This window comes from Canis lupus, chromosome 6 (assembly GCF_003254725.2).
Source record: "Canis lupus dingo isolate Sandy chromosome 6, ASM325472v2, whole genome shotgun sequence".
NCBI lineage: Eukaryota > Metazoa > Chordata > Mammalia > Carnivora > Canidae > Canis > Canis lupus.
The window spans coordinates 7,471,561-7,489,160 of record NC_064248.1 but is presented as its reverse complement, the minus strand read 5'-3'; the positions used below and the strand labels follow the sequence as shown (position 1 = coordinate 7,489,160).

General features: G+C 60.3%; 3 protein-coding genes across 9 annotated transcripts; 1 reads left to right on the top strand and 2 right to left on the bottom strand.

Annotated features, from left to right (window-relative positions):
- Window positions 1-705: 705 nt before the first annotated feature.
- ALKBH4 (alkB homolog 4, lysine demethylase) lies at window positions 706-6,834 on the bottom strand. Of its 2 annotated transcripts, none has more exons than XM_025425901.3 (3): window positions 6,666-6,834; window positions 4,284-4,481; window positions 706-1,609 (listed from the first exon to the last, which is right to left on the bottom strand). In XM_025425901.3, the coding sequence occupies exons 1-3, from the start codon at window positions 6,786-6,788 to the stop codon at window positions 1,022-1,024; spliced, it is 909 nt and encodes a 302-aa protein (XP_025281686.1). In that variant the 5' UTR covers window positions 6,789-6,834; the 3' UTR covers window positions 706-1,021. The 2 variants fall into 2 exon arrangements, with proteins under 2 accessions (XP_025281686.1, XP_025281687.1); XM_025425902.3 differs by lacking the exon at window positions 6,666-6,834 and adding an exon at window positions 5,782-6,009.
- A 15-nt stretch (window positions 6,835-6,849) lies between these two features.
- LRWD1 (leucine rich repeats and WD repeat domain containing 1) lies at window positions 6,850-13,020 on the top strand. Of its 4 annotated transcripts, XM_025425896.3 has the most exons (15): window positions 6,850-7,110; window positions 7,615-7,849; window positions 7,951-8,067; window positions 8,526-8,663; window positions 8,890-8,994; window positions 9,258-9,371; window positions 9,443-9,551; window positions 9,771-9,880; window positions 9,983-10,190; window positions 10,616-10,688; window positions 10,771-10,911; window positions 12,025-12,116; window positions 12,308-12,463; window positions 12,551-12,663; window positions 12,752-13,020. In XM_025425896.3, exons 1-15 carry the CDS (start codon window positions 7,031-7,033, stop codon window positions 12,890-12,892), a joined length of 1,932 nt encoding a protein of 643 aa, XP_025281681.1. In that variant the 5' UTR covers window positions 6,850-7,030; the 3' UTR covers window positions 12,893-13,020. The 4 variants fall into 4 exon arrangements, with proteins under 4 accessions (XP_025281681.1, XP_025281685.1, XP_025281682.1 ...); XM_025425897.3 differs by lacking the exon at window positions 7,951-8,067 and having other exon boundaries at window positions 6,923-7,110; XM_025425899.3 differs by lacking the exon at window positions 8,526-8,663 and having other exon boundaries at window positions 6,923-7,110.
- Window positions 13,021-13,190: 170 nt separating this feature from the next.
- POLR2J (RNA polymerase II subunit J) lies at window positions 13,191-16,658 on the bottom strand. Of its 3 annotated transcripts, none has more exons than XM_025425908.3 (4): window positions 16,487-16,658; window positions 15,357-15,446; window positions 13,970-14,144; window positions 13,191-13,406 (listed from the first exon to the last, which is right to left on the bottom strand). In XM_025425908.3, the coding sequence occupies exons 1-4, from the start codon at window positions 16,537-16,539 to the stop codon at window positions 13,371-13,373; spliced, it is 354 nt and encodes a 117-aa protein (XP_025281693.1). In that variant the 5' UTR covers window positions 16,540-16,658; the 3' UTR covers window positions 13,191-13,370. The 3 variants fall into 3 exon arrangements, with proteins under 3 accessions (XP_025281693.1, XP_048967037.1, XP_035573066.1); XM_049111080.1 differs by lacking the exon at window positions 16,487-16,658 and adding an exon at window positions 15,636-15,885; XM_035717173.2 differs by lacking the exon at window positions 15,357-15,446.
- Window positions 16,659-17,600: the final 942 nt, after the last annotated feature.

The window sequence follows — 17,600 nt, the reverse complement described above, 5'->3', positions numbered from 1 at the left end:
CCCCACAGGCCCCCAAGAAGTAGGCCACCAGGCTTGCAAGCCCACCGAGCTGCTCATATGCAACAGGACTGGCTGGAGCTCCAGCCAGGCCTACATCTGAATGCCCAGTGAGGGCCCCAGAGCAGGGTCGGCGAGGGTCACAACTCTGGGAAGAAGCCGTCCACCCTCCTGCTCCAATTGAGCTCACCTGCCCTGTAGCTGGGCTCATTCAACCACTAGAAACCAGCGGCCTCTCCACAGGTCTCGAGAGTGATGCCACTTCACAGACAGTGTATGGCAGCCAGTGACTGCCCCCCACCTGACTGCTCATAGAAGGTTCTAGAATGACCGAAGACCAATGGGGACCATGAATTTTCCTGGGCTATGATGGGGCCCTGGTCCCAAAGTTTGGCGCTGAGCATGTGGCTGGTGAGTGTATTTTCTCATAAGCAGCAGAAGAGGGCTGGCCACCAATCTAGGTGAGCACCCCACACAGCACCAGTGTCAAGTGAACATCGTGCTTCTCCCTAGGGCGGGGAAGGAGGTGGGACCAGACTCTCAGGAGACCTCTCTCCTCACTGCCTCCCACACCTCCTGGGGGTCAAACGTGACCCAGGCAGAGCCCAACTCAGAGGCTGTCACCAGCTCTGCAGGCTGAAATAGTAACTTTCAATCTTCTGTCAATTCTGTTCTCCAACTCACTTCCCAAATCAAAGGACTGGAGAATGGGGTATCAGGGAACTTCATTAAGGGAGGGATATAAAGGAGGAAAGGTGGTGCCAACACGTTTAAGCTCAAATGATCCCACTGCCCTCAAACTGTGACAAGCCAGCCACACAGGCGGCCACGGCACAGGTCAAACAGGACCTGAGGCGCGTCCCATCACAACTGGCTCCCAGGCAGGGCCCATACTGTCGTGGTGTCAGGATGCTAAGCAGTCTTCTCTTAAAAGCTAGAAGCTGGGGAGAAAGACCCCGAGCTGGGCACCTGGCCAACAGTCGACCCTGGAGCCGGTGCCAGCTCCTGTCCCTGGGGAGGTGGCTTACATAGGTCTCCCCTGAAAGGAGAGAGAGATCTGCAGGAGTTCCTGCCCTAGTTCTTGCTGCCTCCCGCCGGGACAGAACTCGGCCGACAGCTCCCTGAAGGTGGCGCACACGCGGCGGGCCTCGATGTGTCTGCGGTGGATGGCGTGTTTCCACTGGTGCCGCGCAGCGCCTGTGAGCACGAGCAGGGAGCGGCGGGGTAAAGGGACGGCCACTTCCACCTCCTGGCACAGCACGGACCTGCTGGGGGCCATCACGCCCTCCACCAAGGCCTCCGGAAAGCCGGAAGGAGCAAGACAGAGCAGCAGGCTGCCGGGTGCCTCCCGGGACATGGACAGCACAGTCGGGGACAGGAGGTTGAGGCTCACCAGCCGCTCCCCCCACAGCCAGGCGTCATCCAGGTGGGGGTCGATGGCCGAGCCCCGTTCGGGGCAGTAGTCCAGGTTACACTGCTCCACCGGCCGGAAGTCCTCCAGAATGGGGTATAGGGCCATTCTCCGCACCACGTCCCGGCTGAAGCTAGGGAGGCCTCTGAAGCCAGTGGTCTTTAGCTTCTGTTTCCGAAAGTTGACTTTGGGGCCATAGTCCTGAAGGGTGAGGACAGAGAGGAAGTGGAGAAACGTCTGAGTCTATGGGGATGGCTATCACAGACCAGGTCTGGAGAATCTGATCGCGGTGACCAAGACAGGCAAAACTGCCTGACTCTGTGGATCAGGATCTGGCTCTCCAGCAGCAGGAGGCCAGCATCAATGACAAATAAACAGCAAACACTCTGATGTTGATAAACACTAAGGGAAAAAATAAAGCAGGGAAGGGGGGATGAAGTGCCCCTGAAACCAGAGGGAGAGACAAACAAGGCCCGGGGACATGATACCAAGGGGTTGGGAGGTGGGAAGAAAGAGTAGCAAGGGAGGGAGGGCTAGCCCAAGGCAGCCTCAGCAAGCGGTCAAAGCTGGGATCACTAGGGCTTGAACCACAAGAGAGAAATTAGCATGTGGCCCAGCAATTCTACTCCTGGCCACACAGACATGTGCCCCTGAGTGTTCACAGCAGCCAGAAACCCGAGAAACGACCCACTGTCCACAATCAGACGAGTGGGTGAGGCGGTCGTGGCAGAGCCATACGACAGAGCACCATCCAGCCACAGATGCCACACAACACTGACACAGGCTGCCGACGTTGTGGTCAGTGAAAGAAGCCAACATGAAGGGCCACGTGTTATGTAATCCCATTTACATGAACTGTCCAGAGCTGGCAAATCCAGAGGCAAAGTAGATTAGCAGTTGCCAGGGGCCAGAGGAGCAGGGAGGGACTGCTGCTAGGTACAGGTTTCCTTGGGGTGATGGGCACGTTCCAGAAGCAGGCACTGGACATGGCTGCACGTTATGAATATAGCAAAACAAACCATACAGTTTAAATGAGAGAATTTTACGATTAGGGAGGAGCTTTCTAGAATACTCCTCAGACTTGTAACCCAAGGGATGTCCATTTATCCACCAATTCCTGCCCTCTTTGGGTCCCCCCACCCCCAGTGGAGGGTGGTGCTATCTGGTGCAAATGTCTTTCTCCTTCCAGCTTTGGCATGAGCACGGCTCAGAGCGGCTCCCCCCAACCCAGGCAGCAGCAGGCAAGGGAGGAGGGCTGGAAGAGCAGGGCACAGAGGGACGTGACTTGGAGGGGGCTGCCTGGAGCAGCAGGGAAAGGCCTGGCGGATCTGTCACAGAGCAGCAGGTCCACCTGAGGAGGGGTCCTCTCCAAGGCAAGCTGACAGAAGGAGGGTGAGGGCCACAGGAGGCTCCCACAGGAATCCTGGTGGCAGAACCAGGGGCTGGGACCTAGAGGGGGGCCGTGGGGGTGGCTGGGTTTTCAGATTCCGGGTATGTGTGAAGGGAGAAAGTACACAGGGACTACCAAGGAGAAAGAGAAATCTGGAAAGCTCCATGCTTTCCGGCCAGAGCAGATGGAAGATGGAATTTGCCGAGATGGGGACATGGCAGGGTTGCAGGGGCGGGCCAAGACCTAAAGCTCAGTTAGGATCTGGCAAATATGGGAAGCCAGTTGGAGACGTGAGTGTGGGAGTTGCAAGCGCATGCACAGTGTCAGAGCCGTGACTCATGGAGCCCGGCAAGGCAGTGTCTGGAAAAGGAGAAGGGGCCTGAGGACTGAGCCTGAAAACTGGCCATTAGGTGAGGGTGCAGAGGTTGGGATGGAAGTGGTGCGGGTGCTCAGCGGGGTGCTCAGCGGGATGGGAGGAGAGGCACTGAAGACAATGAAGGAGCCCTCCAAGGAGCTGGGCTGCAGGGGTGAGAGGTGGAGCCTGCGGGCGGTCTGGTGGGAAAGGTCCAGCTGAGGAACAGGCGATGTCAGGGGCAGAGGGGAGCAAGGTCGGACAGCACCTTCTAAGCCAGGGCAGGGAGAGAAGGCCTGGGTGGGGTGAGAAGCGCACCCCCGCACAGAGAGGCCTGGCTGTCAGCAGAGAGACAGCCAGAGAGCTGGGGGAAGGGGAAAGGTGCGGGAGGAGAAGCCACAAGGGGGCCATCCTAGAGGACACTGGGGTGACCTCCGGGGCAGGACAGCCCAGCTTGGGCTGGACAGCCAGGCCCAGGAGACCACCTGCCACAGGAGGCAGACCTGACCGGGGCTGGGGTTTGGTGGAAGTTGTAGGATGGTGAGGGGCCACAGGGCACAGGAGCACCAGAGTGAGTGGTGTGATGACCGGCCTGGCACCAAAGGTCACAGAAAGGAGAGGGGACAGGAAGGGGAGGGAAGAAGAGAAGGCATCCGTTGCCTAGCCTGCAGGTCCTGGCAGACACAGCTGCAGGAAAGAAGGGCTGCGATCCCCGACAGAGGGGAGGTCTAGGACTTGGGGGCCTGAGGATCTCGAAACTGATGGGGAGAGGACTTTGGCAGGAAGGTGACCGGCGGCCTTCTAGAAACCCTCCAAGCTGAGCATCAGTCTGCCCTCAGCTGGATGGCCCCACCTCACGTCTGGGGTGTCTGGTGAGGAAGCTGAACAGGCCACGCCTGCCTGTGCCCCTTCCTCCAACACACCCCATGCACCACTCCCCTGGCTGCCCAAACCTCAGGGACAGGGGAGCTGACCCCCCTAGTGGCCTTGAGATGCTGTGGCCACAGGGAGAGGTATTGGGAGGAAAGTGAGCAAAAGCACGCAGGGCAGGGAGTCTGAGGGGCCCAACGGGGGGAGTCCTCTCTGACCAGCCAGCCTGGTCCTCCCCTCCTCCCCAGCTGCGGCTGGCCTACCTGCTTTCTCCGTCCCGACTGGGAGAGCTTCCAAGGCTCACGGTCCATCAGCTGCACCATCTCGGCTTCCTCCTCCTGGGTCACAAAGTCCTCGATCAGCGTCACACCAGGGAAGGGGAAGGCCCAGCCTTCAAAGTCAGACTCCTCGGCCCCCACGGCCCAGCCAGTGTCAGAGTAGTAAATGAAACGGTGCGTTTTCTGCAAAAGAAAGATGAGGGACTTGGAACCACTGAAGCCCTTCCCCCGCCCAAGTGTGTGCCTTCTGGAGGCCTCCTCGGGGGCAGCCCACCGCACAGGGGTTCTCTGAAGCCACTTTGGAAAGCAGCTGGAGTCCAAAGGGAGGCAGAACCCCGGCCTGGGGCTGCCTCTTGAGAAGGGCCCTCTGCCCTGGCCTTTCTCTCTTTCTTCATCTTATGTGGGAAGAGCATCCATGTAACCACTATCTGTTCTCCATTTTAAAAATGAGGTGACCTGGGCCAAGCAAAGTTAAGGAACTAGCCTAAGGCTGCAGAGCTGGGGGCTGCCTGTGAGTCCTCACCGTCCTGGTGTCGCTGTGGGGTGTCTAAAGGATAGGACCCCGGGGCTGTCCAGAGGGCGAGCTTGCTGGGCAGCTGTGGGGCAGACGCCGTCTCTGGGGCAGGGATGACTCTGGGCCCTGCCTCTGTGGCTGTGGAGGCACTGTCTGAATCTCCTTTCCCAAGAGAGAACTTGCCAGTCATCCTCAAGGAGTGCCCAACTGACAACCTCCTGCTGTGGTGCCTTCCTCGCCCTGCCTCAGGTTTCAGGCTGAGGCCATCCTAATCCCACGCAGCCCCCAGCCAATGACTTAGCACAAGTCTGGCTTTTTATACCCGACTCGGGACTCACTTATCAGGCAGTCTGAGGCCCACCCTGTCCAGTTAATTCTGCTTTCTCCCCCTTTACGTTTCACGACCACTGCTATCCACTTTATCTGTGAAGCAACGTGTCCTATGTCTTCTTGCACCTCACACGAACACATTAAAACCAGGGAGTCATCCGGTACCTTCTGCTCATCCCACAACCAGCAAGTTGGACAGATGCTACCCCCACGCCCTTGGTCGTAGGCAAAGTTCAGACTTTTGGCACTTCTCAGGCTTTAATTGTGGCAAAATATATGTCATATAAAATTTGTCATCGTCACCACCTTTAAGTGTATGGGTCAGTGTTAGGTACCATCATATTGTTGTGCCCCCACTCCCCCTCGCTAAGACTCTGTCCTCTAAACAACTCTTCTTTCTTTTCCCCAAGTCCCAGGCACCTGCCGTTCTATGAATTTGAGTCCTCTGTGGACCTCACATAAGTGGAATCCTGCAGTATTTATCCTCTTGTGACTGACATTTCAGTCAGCATAATGATCTCAGGATCCATTCATGTCCCAGCAGGTGTCAAAATGCCCTTCCTTTTTAAGGCACATAATATTCCACCGCGGTCAGTATGCCACATGTTGTTTATCCGCCATCCACTGCTGGACACTTACGCTCGCTTCCATATTGTAGCTGCTGGGAACAGCGCTGCTAGGAATGCTGCTAGAACGTGGGCGTACAAGTATCTCTTCAAGTGTCTGCTTTCGATATTTCTGGGTGTCTACCCAGAACTGCTGGATCACACAGTAATTCTACTTTTAGTTTGCTGAGAAATCACCAGACTGTTTTCCACAAGACCTTCCAAGCTTTCGCCAAGGACGCTCTGGCAGTTTCTGCACTGGCTTCCCAGGCTCCATACCTTCCAATCTGCTTCCCCCCCATTCCCGGGATCTTTCTAAAGATCACGTGTAACTTCCTTTAAAACCCTGAGCGGCTGCTGGAGGCCCTCAGGACAGGTCTGGCCTACCCAGGGACCACACACGGAGCCCCCCGTGGTCAGGACCCCGCCCCTGAGGCATCCCGCTCCTCCCAGACCCCTGCCCAAGCAGTTCCCCCGGCGGGAACGCCCAGGCCGGCCGCAAAGGCTCGGAGTTCTTTTTCATTAATTAGTTGGAATTCATTTCCTGCTTGCCCACTCCGGCTCAACGGCGTCTAGGACACTTTGCCCTGCCTGGTTCTCGGCATCCGCTTCTCTTTCCGGGTGGTCTCCCCTCTCCCGCAAGCTCCCAAGCCCCAGACCTGGGGGCTACGGGAGGTCTGCCGTCACACTCCCCCCGGGGCTCAGAGGGGAGTTGTGGTAGGACAGCACGCACTTCAGCCCCCTCCCCGCTCCAAGCCCACCCCCCCAAAGCGCTCGTCTCATCCTGCAACAGCCCTCCTTCCCCCGCGAGGGCCCCCGACACGGGTTGATCCCGGGCCAGTCTCCGTAGCCAGTCTGGGCCTCAGTTTCCCCATAGGAAGAAGGGAGTTGTGGCACGGCCCCTCCCCCAGCCCTCACCTGCGGGGGGTGCTGCCAGGGCGGGTCACCTCCGCGCTGCCGCTCGCAGATCAGACAGGTCCGGATGCCCTTGCAGCCACATTCCCGGAGGACCTCGGGGGCCGCCACCGCCGCAGCAGCCATCGCCCCGTCCTGGCGGCCAGGGCGCAGGCGCGGGGCCGCGCGGGCCGCTGGGAGTTGTAGTCCGCCCGCGAGGCACGAGGTCCGCGGGACCACTTCCTTCCGGTCGTCGCTAGCTACGGGCTCGCGCGCCGCCGCCTCTAGAGCTTCGCCGGCGGCAGACGTTCGCGTCGGTTTACGGGCGGTACGGACCCAACCGGACGCCGGTGCCAACGACCGGCCAGCGCGGGCCGCTCCTCCTCGCCATGGGGCCCCTCTCGGCGCGGCTCCTCATGCAGCGGGGGCGTCCCAAGAGCGACCGGCTGGGGAAGATCCGGAGCCTGGAGTAAGAGGCGGGCCGGGGGCCGCCGTCCGGGGCCACACAGCCCACCCCCAGGGCCTGGGTCGCCGGCAGGTCGGGCAGAAAGGCTGGGACTCTTGCCCACTCCCTTCCCGCCCCGTTATCGCCCTGTCGGCTAGTCGGCGTCTCCAGTCACTCGGGCCAAGCGCCGAGCTCCCGCTAAGAGACGGGCGGGCGGGGCCCGGGGTGGCCTCTCCCCTGAAGGGCGCCCGGGCTGTAGGGGAGACAGTTCTGCAGAAAGGGTATTAAGCAGCCTGTCGAGCTAGTTCCTGAGGCCCTGGGCAGCACAAAGGAGCCCCCCTAGAGGATCGGGGAGAGCGTCCTGGAGGGCCAGCTTGTACGCAGTTGTAGTTAAAAGATTTTAAGAAGGAAAGGCTGTGCGTGCACGAGAATCTCTGCTGAGAAAGCCCTCAGGCACCCAGGACTGCCCCAGGTGTGAGGTGGGAGGCCTGGCTGCGTCCTGAGCTCTCCCCGTCTGCCCCCAACCAGTTTGTCGGGGATGAAGCTGCTCTCAGAGCACTTGGACCCCAAGCTCCTGAGCCGCCTGAAGCAGCTGCAAGAGCTGGACCTCTCCAACAACCAGCTGGAGACGCTGCCCGCCAACCTGGGCCTGTCCCACTTGCGTGTCCTCCGTTGTGCCAACAACCAGCTGGGGGACGTCACTGCCTTGTGCCAGTTCCCGCAGCTCGAGGAGCTCAGCCTGGAGGGCAACCCCTTCCTGACTGTAAGTGGGGGCCCCCACCTGCCTCATACCTAGGGCCAGCACCCTGTGGGGCCACAGCTCAGAGTTGGGGTGACACTGAGCCATTCTCCCTCTCCCCCCAGGTCAGTGACAACCTGAAAGTCTCCTTTCTCCTGCCCAAGCTCCGTAAGGTCAATGGCAAGGATGCTTCCTCCACCTGTTCTCAGGTGGAGAACCTAAATCGGGAGCTGACCAGCAGGGTGAGGGGGCCGGCAGGTATCTCTGGTGTTCGGGAGCACTCAGGGCCCTTGAGCGAGTGATCGAATTGGACATTTGGAGGACCCTGAGCGGGGTTGACAGGGGCTCTCTGCAGGGGACACTGAATGGCGCTCATGTCCTATCCTGACATGTTGCTCTGAGCCTGGCCATGGCGCTTGGCCTCTTGCCCATGGAGGTCCTCTCTCAGGGTGTGTGGGCAGGGCCCAGCCAGCGAGGCAGAGACACTTTCACAGTGACTGGACCCTGTTATTCGGGGCAGTTTCTCTCATGTGGGCATGGTTTAGGTTTGTGCACGCTGCCACCAAGACAGCTGTGGCTCATGGAGGCTTCCAGGATGCGGTGGAGTCATCTGTGGCCATAAGATTGGAGTCAGGGGTGCCACAGAGGGTCCGAGACATCTGGGGTGGACTGGGCTTGAATCTGGTCCCTCTTGTACCAGGTCACAGCTCACTGGGAGAAGTTCAAGGCTGCACTGAGCCCAGAGGAGGCAGAGAAGGCCCAGGCCGACTTTGTGAGGTCTGCTGTCAGGGACGTCCGCTATGGGCCTGAGTCCCTCAGCGAGTTCACCCAGTGGCGGGTATGACCTCACCCTGCTATGCTGGGAGTCGGTTCTCCCCACTCCTCAATGGCTTCCATGCCTTCAGCTGCCCTAGAGGTCTCTGGCCCTGAGGGGTGGTGGAAAGTGGGGTGGGTCAGGGAAGGCAGCTTACTCTGGAAGCCAGGGCTTCCTCTGCCCTGGGCATCCAGAGGGGCCGGGGCCCCTAGGTCCATACCCAGCGTCCTGCTCTCTTGGCCCCACGTAGGTGCGGATGATCTCTGAGGAGCTGGTGGCCTCTGGTGGGATCCAGGTGCGGGAGGCAGACGTCCCAGAGAGACCTCCAAAAGCCACAGCTGCCCGGGAGCCCAGGGTAAGCGTGGTCCCATGGAGCCCACAAGGCCTGCCTTGGCCTTTCCTGCCTAAGGAGACTGTAAGGAAAGGGGGAATGGGGTCCTGGAAACAAGCCCAGGAGATGGCCTCTGATGCCTGAGCTCTTTTGCACTGACCCTGGGCCATGTCTTGTTTTCTCCCCCCATGGGAGGGTGCAGCCCAGCCTATAATGCCGAGGACGCAAGCCCTGGGCAGATGGGCCCGTGGTCCCTAGGCCCTCAGGCCAGCCCTGACCTTCCATAGGCCAAGCCCGTGGCCTTGAAACGGCCAGATGACACCCCACTCAGCCTGTCTCCCAACAAGCGGGTGTGTACCTCTTCCTCGTCGGCCCACGTCGAGGGCTCTGATGGCAGCCAGGTAAGCTAGCAAGGGGGCAGGGAGCAAGGCCTGGGGCAGCTGTGACCCCCCACTGCCCCCCTCCCCCACAGCCCACCCTGGAGCCCCTGCACTTTCTACAATGTCACAGCAAGAACAACAGCCCTCGGGACCTGGAGACGCAGCTCTGGGCCTGCGCCTTTGAGCCAGCCTGGGAGGAGGGTATGTCTTTGGTGGGCAGGCAGGGCAGGGCAAGACCACGGGGAAGGAGCAGAACGAGCTATCTAGACTGGGCGCCTGGGAATGCTACCTGCAGGGGTCAGGGGCTCAGTGAATGGGGGACCTGGGAGAGACCGCCTACAAGGTGTTGTAAGGACAGGAAGAAGGAGCTGCAGGGGCAGACTTCACAGAATGTTTTTATTGGGCTGATCTTCAACACAGGGCAGGCGGGGGCCACGTCTCAGACGGTGGCCACGTGTGGCGGGGAGGCCGTGTGTGTGATAGACTGCCAGACAGGCATCGTGCTGCACAAGTACAAGGCGCCTGGCGAGGTGAGTGCTGGGGCCTGGCTCCTGCACAGCCGGGGGCACAGTGCTAAGGTTGGGGGTCCAGACTCGGCCCCTTGGTGACGCCTGTGCCCCCTGCCCCCATAGGAGTTCTTTTCAGTGGCCTGGACAGCCCTGACTGTGGTCACGCAGGCAGGCCACAAGAAGCGCTGGAGTGTGTTGGCGGCTGCAGGCCTTCGGGGCCTGGTTCGGCTGCTGCACGTGCGAGCTGGCTTCTGCTGTGGGGTCATCCGGGCCCACAAGAAGGCCATTGCCACCCTCTGCTTCAGCCCCACCCACGAGACCCATCTCTTCAGTAAGACCCTCTCCCGCACACCTGAGACATTCCCAACACCCTGTCCTGCAGCCTGACACCTCAGTATGCCCTCCCTGGGATGCCAGGGAGGTCCTGGGGCTGGTGGCCTTCACACCAGGCCACCAAGGTCCACTCTGGCCATGGTAGAAGCAGCATGGCATTGGAGACAACAGATCAGGCTTCAGATCCTGGCCCCCTTACCCACCCCACCAAGTGTGGTAAGCCCGAGAAGGGGTATGTGAGCAGAGGCCTGCAAAAAGATGGCTGCCTGGCATGGGGCGTGGTGAGGTAGGGATGGGTGGCCTATGAGTCTTGGGTCTCCCAGCTGTGGCCCTGCCCTCCTTGGAAGGGCCAGCCTTGCGACCACGGTCTCAGCCTAGGTGGGAGTAGGGCCTCTTCAGAGCCCCTTCCCATCCCCTCCTCAGCCGCCTCCTATGACAAGCGGATCATCCTCTGGGACCTCGGGGTGCCCAACCACGATTACGAATTCCAGGCCAGGTGAGGCCGTGGGGCAGGGCAGGGGGGCTGCTAGGGCAGACACCTGGGTCCGTGGCCGCATCCTCTCCTCCCCTGCCGACAGCCAGCTGCTCACACTTGATACCGCATCCATCCCCCTGCGCCTCTGCCCTGTGGCTTCCTGTCCGGACACCTACTTGCTGGCTGGCTGTGAGGGTGGCTGCTGCTGCTGGGACGTGCGGCTGGACCAGCCGCAGAAGAGGAGGTGAGGCCTCAAAAGCCAAGTCTGGGTGCTAAGCAGCAGCTAGTCCAGATGTCTGACCCCAAGCACATCTGTCATGGGTGATGCTCAAGCCATGCCCTATTCTAGGCAGCCAAAGGCCATTTTCAGGGGCCTCTTCAAGAGGCTGGCCTGTCCCCATCTCCTCTAGTCTCATGCCCTGTTCCTCCCTCTAGTGCTTGCTTGGCTGTGGGACTGGGCTGGGTCGGTTCTCCCAGCTGTGGTCACCTCACCTGGGCGGTGGGGAGGTAGTGCCTGGGCAGACACGAAGCCTGGAAAGGTTTATCTGTACCACTAGAAGGTGGGAGACCATGCTCGGCATGGCATCCCTGCCCTCGTGGGGCCCACAGCCTTCTGGCAGAGGTAGGTGTTTAAAAAAGGTGGCCCATTAAAACCCCACGAATTGTAACGTCAAGTATGAAGGAAAGAGTTGAGAGAACTGTGAGGTGAGGTGGGTCCTCAGGCTCGCCTTCTCCACGTGAGCCTAGCAAGGGAGTTGGGGCAGCAGAGAGCAAGAAGGTGCAGGCCTAGGGTGGCGGCCTGTGCAAGGGGCGGGAGAGTGGGCTGACCAGGGAGGTTCAGCCCAGCCTGGGAAGTGGAGAGGACAGGATGAGGTGGCAGGGTTGCTTGGAGCAGGGGACACTGGCTCTGGTAAGACTGAATTTTGTCCTCAGTGCCGTGAGTAGTCTGGGAAGAACTTCGGGTGGGGCGCGGGTGGGGGGGGAGGTAACGGCAGTGAAGCAGCTGCTCTGTGGAGCCAAGTAACAGAAGCATTGGGCCAGCTGGTGGCTTTTGCCCAGGCAAGTGCCTGTGCCGGCCCATACCCCACCTGAGAGTGAAGCCCCGTGCCCCGTCCCCAGGTCTGTCTGGTCTCCAAGCCTTGGGGAGGAGTCCAAGCCTCAGCTGTGCCTGCTTCTCCTCCTCTAGGTACTTGGCCAGCTTTTGTGGCTCTGGGCGGCATCTCTAGGACTGTGGGCCACTGCTGGGTGGCCTTTCCAGACACAACATGACCCCACACACTTCTCCATGTGGGGACGTGCAGCAGCCACTTGCCCAGCATGCACGAGGCAACTGACCACCTCGTCTTCTGCCCCGCAGGGTGTGTGAGGTGGAGTTTGTGTTTTCCGAGGGTGCGGAGGCAGCCGGGCGGAGAGTGGATGGGCTGGCATTTGTGAATGAGGATGTCGTGGGTGAGTAAGCCCCACCCTAGGGGGGGAACAGCCTGGCCTCCCGGGAGCCCAGGTAGGCCCTGGTAAGGCCTCTGTGGGCTACTGCTCCCTGGGCTGGGTTTTAGGACCAGGGGCTCCCGAGTGGTCCCTACTGTGCACCAGGAAACATCTAGGGGGGCCCCCCACCCAGTTCTCTGTTCTCCCTCCCACAGCCTCCAAGGGGAACAGCCTGGGTACCATCTGCCTGTGGAGCTGGAGCCAGACCTGGATGGGCCGAGGCAAGCAGTCCACTCTGGCAGTGGTGGTCTTGGCTCGGCTGCAGTGGTCCCCCACCAAGCTGGCCTACTTCTCACTGAGCACCTGTCCCGGTGAGCCCACGCACCTCCCCCCCAATCCCGCCCCCCACCCCTGGGAGCCCCACCCCACCTTTGACCTCTGTCCATGTGTCCCAGCAGATGAGGGGATAGTGCTGTGTGGAGATGAAGAGGGCAACGTGTGGGTTTACGACGTCAGGCACATCCTGACCCAGCCGCCTCCACGGCCAGCAGCTCCGCAGGCCCCCACACAGGTAGGCGCCACCTGCCTGCCCTCTCCCACTGCTGGGGACCGTGTGTGGAACGCCAGAACCCAGCTCTCCTTTCTTCTTGCCACCCCAGATTCTTAAGTGGCCCCAACCCTGGGCGCTCGGCCAGATGGTGACCAAGACCATGGTGAACACGGTGGTGGCCAACCCCACCTTTACCTACCTCACCGCCCTGACGGACTCCAATATCGTGGCCATCTGGAAGAGACAGTAGCCAGAGTGGGGTTCCTGCCTCTGCGGCAGAGCACCAGGGACATGACTTAACTTATTCAGCTTTGGGGCTAAGGACGAGAATCTTTTCATCAGTGAATATATTTTATTAATAAACTCTCTGCTGTCTGAGGGAAGGCTGGAGAGCTGTTTGTGGCTCCCCTGGTGTTCCTACCTTGAGCTCTGAACAGACTCCTAAAGCATGCCTCTCAGGCCACCCCTGCCCTCCCAGGCTCCAGGTTGTCGGTCTAGGAGTCGGGGGCCCAGGGCCTGTCCGCTGTGAAACTGAGCAGGTCCACTGCTTCCCATAGCCAGGTCTTTATTAGGAAGGTAAAACACTCCGTGTACAGGACACACCAACTCTGGGGGGAGGAGCTCAACAAGATGTCCCTGAAGCCAGGGAAGCTGCTCGCCTCTACTGGAAGCCCGGAGAAGGTTCCAGTGCAGGGTAGGAACCAGCCAAACAAGACTCCTCCAGCCCACTATTCGATGCCTTCTTGCTTGTCTTTAATAGCCACCTGAGCGGAGAGGGAGGGGGCAGCTGCTTAGTGGGAAAGCAGCCCCAGTGACCCGAGGTCTGCCCGGGCCCTGCTGTCCTGTCAGCAACCCCAGGGCCTTCTGAGCACACCCCACCCATCTGCCTGAGAAGCTGTGGATCTTTCCCACTTGACACCCAAGTCAGACTTTAAGGCCCTCTGCGTGGACAGGTGGGACCATCCCCTTTCGGCCTCAACTGTGGGACCCCACCCTGCCTGGGATGAGCTGCCCCATGTACAGATAGATACCTGGAAGCAGCCAGGCCTTAACCAGAGAAGGCTTGGGGGAGCAGTCCCAAGGAGACCCTGGAGCACTCAGTACAGTTCCCACCCATGCCTGCAGATAGCAGGCCCCCGACCTCAACTCTGTTAAAACCCCTTAGTCCAAGCTCGTTCAAGGCTGTAGTGGCACTGCTGCTCAGTCACCACGTGCCCCCACCCCACAATAAATCCGGAAACTACCCAGGGGTTGTCGGTGTGGGCATCAGAACAGCTCTGGCCATACTGGCTAGCATGCAAACACCCCTCGCCGCCCGGCTCCTCACCCGGAATCGCTCTTCCAGCAGGGACAGCTCGCTGATGAGGTCTGTGATGGCGTTGGTGAAGGCCTCCTGGGGGCTGTAGTCTGGTGTGGTCTGCACTCGAATGATGATCTTGTGCTCCAGGGGGTGGGGGACTTTGTAGCCAGCAAACAGCACCTGGGGGTCCTTCAGCAGCTGTCTGAGATCAGGAAATGGGCAGTGTGACATGGGGGCTGGGCCTAGCACCTGGGACCACCAGGCCTCTAACCAAGGAGCCTTCCCACTGGCTTGAGGCCTAGAAGCGAGGGGGGTGGGGCAGGGAGGAGATGGCTGACTCCAGCTGCTTTCCTGCTCTTGATTTCCCAAAGATATCTCCAAGTAAAACATCTGGAACATCTGCCTCATGAGGACACCTCCCTCCTCCCCCCACCCCTACATCCATGAGGATCCAGGACCCCAGCTGGTAAAGAGGATTTCCAGCAAACTTCCCTCAGGGGAAGTCGGGGGCCTGCAACAGCACCAAAGAGCCCTCCCCAGGCAGCCAGTGCTCAGTAACCAGAACACAATGTGCTGGTTCTGGCCCAGTAAGAGCGTCTGGCACAGCAGGAAAGGCTCAGGCTCTGAGTGCTTAGTGAAACGGAAGCCCTTTGGTCAACGCTGCTGCCCACACACCTGGGACCCGTTGTGCCTGGCTGTGAGGTGAAGTGTGCATGCCATGCTCTGCCCTGGGCCCGCGGGGGATTCTCTGGAGCAGCTCAGTCAGCAGCAGGCACCAAGAGGGAAGGCTCTTGCACAGGTGGGGACATGCCTCCCAGAGTAGGGGAGCAGAAGGGCCTGGGAGCAGCACCGGCATGGCTCAGGGTGGGGCCAGCCAGACTGGAGAGAGCCAGCCCCACCTCCTACTTTCAGCCCAGAGGTGAGGTGGGCTCCTGCCCAGTGGTCTCAAACACATGACCCTCGGAAAGACCTAGATTCACCCATGGTGCTTTTCTGACAAAAGCCCTTGAGCCCAAACAGCAACCACATCACTGACCACTTACCTGGCCAGGACCTCGCTAATGTACTTACACACCTGCTAACCAACATGAGCATCGGATAATCACAGAGCCTCTCCCCCACCTTCTCCCCTCATTCTAATAAGTTCCAATCTCTGGCAAGTCGGCCTAGGTTTCTCTGGCTTTGCCACACGTTCACTTCCTTTCATCGGATAAATGAACCAGTACAGAAATACAGCTGTGGGAACAGATCCAGGGCAGCAGCATTTTGGGGAAAACGTACTGAAACGTGTGAATTGCCAGAACAAGCACCCAGACCTTCCGGCAGCTCAGAGAGACTTCGGGAAATCTGGGACGTGTGCTTTGCCTCAAAGAGCCCCATTAAACGTTGCCTGAGTCAGAGGCTCGGAACTTACGATTTGATGATGTTTCCTAGTGTGTGGTCTTCTTTGTTGATGGTAAACAAACAGGCATTGGGTACCTTGGTGTCCTTGTTAATGGTAATCCTAGGAAGAGGTGGTAGCAACAGATGGGAAACGGGGCTCTCCTCCTCCCCCCAGGATAAATCCTGCCCTTTAACTCAGGCTTAAGCCCCACTTCCACCTCGAAGCCTTCCTCCATCTCTTCATCCATAAAGACCTCTGACTCAGAGCAGCAGAGTGGCTATGCCCCGATTCTGCGGGACCCTCACCTACTCTGGATTGCTCCTTGGCACCAGTGACATCTTAGGGTGGATCATTCTTTCCTGCAGGGGGTGGTCTTGTACATTGTAGGATATGAGCAGTATCCCTGGTCTCTATTCACTAGCTGCCAGCAGCAGCCCCTATGTGACGAAAGTGTCTGCAGACGTTGCCAAAAGTCCCCTGGGGAGCAAAATAGCCCCTAGTTGCCAACCACTGCTCCCAAGGGAGACGAAGTGGCTGGCAAGGGCTAGACATAGAGCCCCGCACACCAGGCTGTTAAGAGAAGGAAAAGCCGACGTTTAAGACAGTCTTTTGTGTGCTGAGCCTTGGCCTAAGCACTTCCCGTAAATCATCTCAAGCTCCCCTTTGAGAAAATCCTGTGATTTAACAGAGCAAGAAGCCCATTTTCCAGATGAGGAAAGCAGGCCTCAGGCAGGCTAAGCCACCTGCCCAAAGACACGGAGACGTTAAGTGGGGGAGCCAGGAGCCAAGCCCAGGCTGAGAGACAGCAAGACTACACCGCCTGCACCCCGCGGGCAAGAAGCCGCTGGAGGTTCTCCGGAGGCCAGCGAAGGCGGGACGAGAGCCTGAGAGCCGGACCCCGCTGCAGCCGCAGGAGGCGGCGGCCAGGCACGCGAGCGAGGGGGCTGCCGGATCCCGGGGGGAAGCACTCTGGCGCCACGCACACCGCCACTCCCCGAGGGCCGGGGCAGCTCCTTGGCTCTCTGAGCTTCAGTTTCCGCATCTGCGGAAGGGGGTCGTCGCCACCGCCCGGCAGGGCTGGCTCGAATCTGGCGGACACAGAGGCTTCCGTCTCCCGCTACTGGACGGACCCCAGGCTCGCCCCCGCCAGCTCCACTTACTTCTTTTCGCCCTCGAAGAGCAAGAACGACTCAAAGGCGGGAGGGGCGTTCATCCTAGCGCCGCACTCGCAGCCGAAGCCGCAGGGCCGCCCCCGACGCCTGCAGGACCCTCTACGACGCCACCTCTTCCGGGTTAGCGGCTGCTTCCGGGTTACGGCCCCCGTGGGGAGGCCGGCCGCTCGCCCCCTGGAGGCCCGGGGGATGTAGCGCAGGCGAGAGGAGCCCGGGAGGACCGAGGCGCTGGTGGCTCTGCGCATGCGTGAGGCGTTGGCGGGGGCGTTGGCGGCCCCGGGGGCCGCCCCCCCCTCAAGATCCTTCTTTGCAAATGCGCTTGGAGGGCCCAGCGCGAGGCCCTCGAGTGGAGAATGGAGCCAGGGCGCAGTGGGGCCGGCAGGCGTCAGGTCCTAGGACCAGAAGGCCGCCGGCCGCGACCCCCACCTTCCCCCGCGTGGTCGCCCCTTTGCGGAGCGGGCTTGGGGCCGATGAGCTGCTTGCCAGGCAGACGGCCCGGCGGCGGAGGCGGTTGGCGGCCGAGAGGAGTGCGTTGGCACTGCTGGTTGCTATTTTGCCGACCGCAGTTGTGTGGACGGACCCCACCTGCGCTGTTTGAGGCAAGGAGCTGGGTCTCCCGTCGGCTCCAGTAGCCGCAGCATCTGAGGAGCCGCCGGGGACCTGCCCGGGAAACCAGGAGCCTCCATTTCCTGGGAAGGGCTATTCCTTGCTTAAGCTTGGGCCCTGGGGTGAGGAGGTGCCATTGGCCAGAGGCCCACACCAGCCTGGACTCCACGGGGGGGGCTTTAACTGGTGAGGAACAGAAGGCATGAGGGGATGATGCACAGGGGCGTAGCCGCGACCCTTCTGGGCCATCCGGGCAAAGCTAGGATGCCACTTGGCTGGCTGGGGGTGGAGAGAAGGGGTATAGTTTTTACCCCAAAGGGGCCTCACTCCCGCCTGACAGAACCTAGAGGTGTGGGGGTACATGAGCCGTGGGGACAGTGCCAGGCCCTGCTTCACTGTCACCCCTACAGGCTGCAGCAGCCACCCCATCCAGGACCCTCCTGGAAGAGAGGGTGGGCGGTGACACCACTGGGGGGCTATGTATGCAGTTCAAACC

What these genes read in the sequence shown, in the direction of transcription:
- ALKBH4 (XM_025425901.3), bottom strand. Translation starts at nt 6,788, where the DNA reads ATGGCTGCTGCGGCGGTGGCGGCCCCCGAGGTCCTCCGGGAATGTGGC. An exon ending in CCTGGCAGCACCCCCCGCAG is followed by an intron (nt 4,482 to 6,665) that starts GTGAGGGCTGGG and finishes TTTCTTTTGCAG; the next exon opens with AAAACGCACCGTTTCATTTA. An exon ending in AGTCGGGACGGAGAAAGCAG is followed by an intron (nt 1,610 to 4,283) that starts GTAGGCCAGCCG and finishes CTCACCCTTCAG; the next exon opens with GACTATGGCCCCAAAGTCAA.
- LRWD1 (XM_025425896.3), top strand. Translation starts at nt 7,031, where the DNA reads ATGGGGCCCCTCTCGGCGCGGCTCCTCATGCAGCGGGGGCGTCCCAAG. An exon ending in GCGAGTTCACCCAGTGGCGG is followed by an intron (nt 8,664 to 8,889) that starts GTATGACCTCAC and finishes GGCCCCACGTAG; the next exon opens with GTGCGGATGATCTCTGAGGA. An exon ending in CTCACTGAGCACCTGTCCCG is followed by an intron (nt 12,464 to 12,550) that starts GTGAGCCCACGC and finishes GTGTCCCAGCAG; the next exon opens with ATGAGGGGATAGTGCTGTGT.
- POLR2J (XM_025425908.3), bottom strand. Translation starts at nt 16,539, where the DNA reads ATGAACGCCCCTCCCGCCTTTGAGTCGTTCTTGCTCTTCGAGGGCGAA. An exon ending in CTAGGAAACATCATCAAATC is followed by an intron (nt 14,145 to 15,356) that starts GTAAGTTCCGAG and finishes TCCTGATCTCAG; the next exon opens with ACAGCTGCTGAAGGACCCCC. An exon ending in TGCTGGAAGAGCGATTCCGG is followed by an intron (nt 13,407 to 13,969) that starts GTGAGGAGCCGG and finishes CTCTCCGCTCAG; the next exon opens with GTGGCTATTAAAGACAAGCA.